We start from the raw sequence: 5,190 nt of genomic DNA, 5'->3' as shown, positions 1-5,190 counted from the left end.
GCCGAGGACCGTGCGTGATGACGCCACCACGCACCGCTCGGCCAGGAGAGGCACGCGCGATGACGCCATCACGCGCGTCTCCACGCACGCCTCGGGCGACGGGTGTGCGCGATGACGTCGTTACGCACACCCTGTCGAGGTTGTCAAGGGTGACATTCGGCGTGCGTCGTAGACGTCACCGCCGAACTGCAGTGACTGGTTCGTGCGTGATTGCGTCACTGTTTTGACGTGCCTGCCAAGAGTTCAATGGTTTTGCGTCGTGACGTCAGCACGTATGCAAAACGAGACGTGGTCTCGCCACTGCTGGATGAAGGGCTTGACCAAGACTTTCATGAGAATAGATTTCCTCTTTTTTTCTGGCAACAAAACAGGTGCTAAGATGTTAAAACACCAAATTGAAACCTTTTTTATTTTCAAAATGGAAATATGGTTTGGGGGGAGGGGCAGAGCTTTGTAACGTCATATTTGAGGGGGGGTCTGACTTTTTATGACGCCGTGTGACGAGGGGGGGGGGGTCAAAAATCGTCCAAAATCGCGTGACGTCATTTATGGACGACCATTCTATACGTGCTCGGTGATTGCACTTTGACGCGCAGAAGACCCTGCTCACGAAGTGGATGACAGCAGAGCCACGCCAATCCATATCAAACTTAGCCCGCTCTAGTAAGATATTGCAACTACTGTACTGTAGAGGCGATCGCGTGGATTTCGGATTAACCAGTGTTCGGTTAAAGCACGTGGCTTGTAATAAACATTTCCAAGAATAACAATGTTGTATGACTGTTTTTTAGATTATTAGTTTGGGCTAATGGGAAAATCCACGAGTTCATTAATTGATGTCAAAGTCTCAGGTGCGCGATTAATCCGCAAATCGGGTAAACCGGCACGTGGAAATTATGATCGAGTCTTCACTTGACTCATGCAGACAGCCATGGCTGCAGGGTTTTGGTAGTACATGTTGTTTATTGTGAAAATTCCGTCACAGTTCCGATGATCACTGTTTCATTGCTTTCACGGCTTTATTTTGGTGATTTCGAAAAGTTTTTTTAGTTTGGCCATGTTTGTTGTAGTACAGAGTAAGACTGATGGCCTTAATATAAGTTGTATTGTGGTTGTTGTTTGACTTGCATCCCACTGGGATTTTTTTGCACACAGCGTTGGTGTACGGTGCTTTTTCTGCAATATTTTGCTGTCTTTTCTTGGATTTTCTGTTTGCACTTAGTCACATATTCACTTTAAGATGTTTTCTTGTTCATGTTTTTGTTTGTTGCGGTTGCACCCGATTCAAGAGCCGAATGGCTCACAGGGCTCTACCTAATCAATGAACTTGAACTGTAATTTCTCCTGCACGGTAACCACGCCGCAGCCTGTCCACTCCCCTCCCCCGAACGGATTTCGCGCCTCTCGGGTCCAGAACGGCGCCTTGCAAAATAAACAGAACACGCCTCAATCCGTCCCTGCTCACGAGACATCTCTCTCTCTCCTTACGTAGAACGTCGTTTTACACATCACATCAGCCGCTCTACGGCCTCGTTGGGAGTCCATAACCACAGAAGCAGCGTTAATTAAACCGTCCAAGCAAAAAAACTACGGACCCGTTTGTACATTTCACTTGAGCGTCACTTGAGCGTGCTGCGTCACAGCGAGCGAGCGTCTCCACTTGCACCGAAGCCGAAGAATCGTCGAGAAACAACCACCCCCATCCACCCTCGCAAACACCCCCACCTCCCTCACAACCACCCTCACCACAACCCCCATCACCACTACCCCCACCCACCCACCCTCCACCACCACCCCCACCCACCCACCCTCACCACCACCCCCACCCACCCCTCCACCACCACCCCCACCCACCCCTCCACCACCACCCCCACCCACCCCTCCACCACCACCCCCACCCACCCACCCTCACCCACCCCTCCACCACCACCCCCACCCACCCTCACCACCACCCCCACCCACCCCTCCACCACCACCCCCACCCACCCTCACCACCACCCCCACCCACCCCTCCGCCACCACCCCCATCACCACCACCTCCCTCACTACCACCCCATCACCACCCTTACCACCTACCCACCCTCCACCAACACGGCAACACCCCTACCCTCCACCACCCCCATCACACCCTCCACATCCACCCCCCCCCACGTCCCTGCTGAGACTCGCCCCTCCCTCCCTCGCACAGCGCCCGCTCCGGATGCGGCTCCCCCCTCCCGCCCATTCACTTCCGGGTTACTGGCGGCGAGATTGAAACTCGCTGCTGCTGCTACTGTGGTGATTGTGCTGCTGCTGCTGCTGTGGTTGTGGTTGTTGTGGTGGTTGTTGTGGTTGTCAGCGAGCGAGCGAACAGACCCGGCCACCGTCACCCGTCCCAGCAGCCGAGCGACCTCGCGCGTCGCCTCGTGGCTCGCACCAAGCGAGGAGAATGACTCGCGGCGAGACGGGAGGAGGTGGCGGCGATGACGAGGGGGGCGAGCTGGAGGCGCTGAGCAGCGTCCTCTACGCCTTCGCGGACGGCGAGGGGGTCCGCCGACTGCTCGCCGCGCTCCCGGGGGCCGCATCGCAGCCCACCGGCAACGAGAAGATCACCGAGCAGTTCTTCTGTGCGGAACGGGGATGGGGCACACACATATACACACCCACACATACACACACATACACACCCACACATACACACACATACACACAGCATCACGGTGGCTAGGATATGTTAACTACTTCGCCTGGTGTGCAAGTGGTCGTGGGGTTTGATCCCGAGCCTGACGCCTGCTGCTGTATATTTGGAGTTTGCGTCTCTCATCATCATCATCGTCACGGTGGCTGGGAGATGTTAACTACCTCGCCTGATATACAGGAGGCCGTGGGGTTCGATCCCGACCCCTGACGCTTGCTGCTGTGCACATTCCCACAAGACGCTTCTGAAAACGCGCACTATAGACAGCTCTGTGGGCCTTACCTGGTAAAGTAAAATAGTTAATAGTTGAACACACACCACCCGTGACGCGGCCACACGCGCGTGATCATCTAACGAGTGCGGGTTTCATGTCGACAATACAACGATGTAACAACAATAACGACAACAACGACGGCTCGTCAATGCCCCCCCCCAACCCGTGGCGTTAGCGAGCAGACCACGACGCAGTTTCGCCATTGAACTCGTGAACTTTTCTGAGATGGAGGGAACAAGCCGACAGAGAGAAAATGTCGTCGTCGTTACCTACAGAGTTGTCATTCTGTTTGGTTACGATGAGACGAAGCAATGCCGTGGCTTGTGATTTCAATGTCGGTAGGGTCGTGTATTTATTTAGTCGGGGAAAGGATCTGGCGGCCCATGGCGCAATCCCATTAATTGCCGGGATCCAGAGCTGCAATTCGTGTAGAAACATATTCTGGTCTCGTTTTAGGTGTCCCGATGGTACTGTTTCTCATTGTGTTGTCTGTCTCGTTTGTGCATGTTTGTTCACTGCTTTGCGCAGAAAAGTTACATTGGCATATCAATGTGTATAGAATCAATAATAATCTTAATAACAACAACAATGTACAGCCATAGGCGGAGTTTGACTTGTATATTTGGGAGGGGCAGGGGTTCGATTTCCCCCTCACTTTCGGAATCGCGGGTGAATATTAATTTGTAATCTTAAATGTAAATTTCTGAAAATAAATCAAACAAAGGTGTCCAGTTTGGGAGGGGGTACAGCCCCTTGTCACTCCACTGCTGAATGTAGGCCACGCCACGCTGGTCAGTGCACGTGGATGATGATGACGATGATGGCAGCAACAGCGAGTTTCGATGTCAATGGCTTTTGCTGCACTGCGGCGGAACAGCGAGACAAGCCAGCCCACTGCGTCCCTTGCATTGTGATCAATTTGGGAGTAAACTCCATGTCAATGCTTTGTTCGGCAAATGGTTAATTTTAAATGGGAATATCAGGAACGATGCAATAGATACGCAGGCAATGTCTCATTTATATATCTGTCTCGCCACGTAATAAAAAAAAATTCTTATCATGGGAACTCCTTTGCCAGTGTCAAAATATAATAGGTTTTCCACTTTTTTCTGGCAACAAAACTGGTGTTAAGATGTTAAAACACCAAACTGAAACCTTTGGCAAGGAATCATGTCTGCTTAAACCACAGATACTTGTGGTCAGAATGCAAACAAAAAACATACTCGGATAGTATATGAATTGTCTTTGAAACTGATTGGTCCACACCAGCACATGGGAGGTCCATTGATGTAGCTGTCAGAGCATGTTTTTTTTTGTATTTTCACCACAAGTATCTGTGGTTAATGCAGTGACATGATTCCACGCAAAAGGTTTCAGTTTGGTGTTTTAACATCTTAACACCTGTTTTGTTGCTAAAAAAAGGGGAAAAACTATTCTTAAAGTATTTCTAACTCAACCCATCCGCCCACCGCCTTGTGGGAGTGCGTAATTTCAGCAGCATTGATTCAATACAAGCAAGAACTGGACCCACGAGGCCATAGAGCCGGTGGGTTGTGGACAGATATTTGAAGGAGAGATTGTTTCCACAACGACGCTCATGATTTTTTTGTTTTACGTGTTATATAATTTCGTGTTGACCAAGGACCCATATATCCTGCTGATGATATGTTGGAACTGGTCCAGAGTTTGCTTGTCTTGAATCAATGCTGCTGAATGTATTCTTTTACAGAAGGCTGCGGGGCCAATGGGGTGTGTAAGACATACTTTAATATTTTTTTTTAAGTGGCGAGATCAATACGTGAAGAAGTCATTGCTTTTTTTATTGTTTTAGCTAATGTATTGCTATTTGTTCCCATGCAGTGATAATGAACAAATACCAGGAGCAGCCACACTTACTGGATCCACATTTGGGTCAGTATATTCCTCTTAAGCGTACACGCCACTTCACCTTGTGTATCACATCATTGCCGTGAGGTCTTCAATAAAGGTGTTTGGATAATTCGCTCCTGTGAGTCGGTTGTTTGAATGATTTTAGTTTAAAACGACAATGATAATGACATGTGCTCTTCTTGTGATTGATAAACCTTGAAACAGAAAATGAAATGCCACAACATTTGCACCTCATAGCAATGTATAAACCTCTGAATTCTATACATTTATTCTCGTATTTGTTTGGTATTGACGGAGTGAAAATGAAAGTGTAGGTTTTCGTAGCCAATGATAGGATCCCTATTTTGTT

The 5,190-nt window shown here is 49.5% G+C and overlaps 1 protein-coding gene across 1 annotated transcript in view; it reads left to right on the top strand.

Moving 5' to 3' along the window:
- The first annotated feature begins 2,201 nt into the window (after positions 1–2,201).
- TBCD (tubulin folding cofactor D) overlaps positions 2,202–5,190 on the top strand; it is a 119,023-nt gene continuing 116,034 nt past the window's right edge. The window contains exons 1-2 of the mRNA XM_078605216.1: positions 2,202–2,606; positions 4,812–4,862. Coding sequence (XP_078461342.1) covers positions 2,429–2,606; positions 4,812–4,862 — 229 coding nt within the window. The 5' untranslated portion in view covers positions 2,202–2,428. The remainder of the gene's footprint in view (positions 2,607–4,811; positions 4,863–5,190) is intronic.

Source organism: Lampetra planeri, chromosome 23 (genome assembly GCF_965212315.1).
Source record: "Lampetra planeri chromosome 23, kcLamPlan1.2.h2, whole genome shotgun sequence".
Lineage (NCBI taxonomy): Eukaryota > Metazoa > Chordata > Hyperoartia > Petromyzontiformes > Petromyzontidae > Lampetra > Lampetra planeri.
The sequence above is the reverse complement of the archived record's forward strand: the minus strand, read 5'-3'. Positions and strand labels throughout refer to the sequence as shown.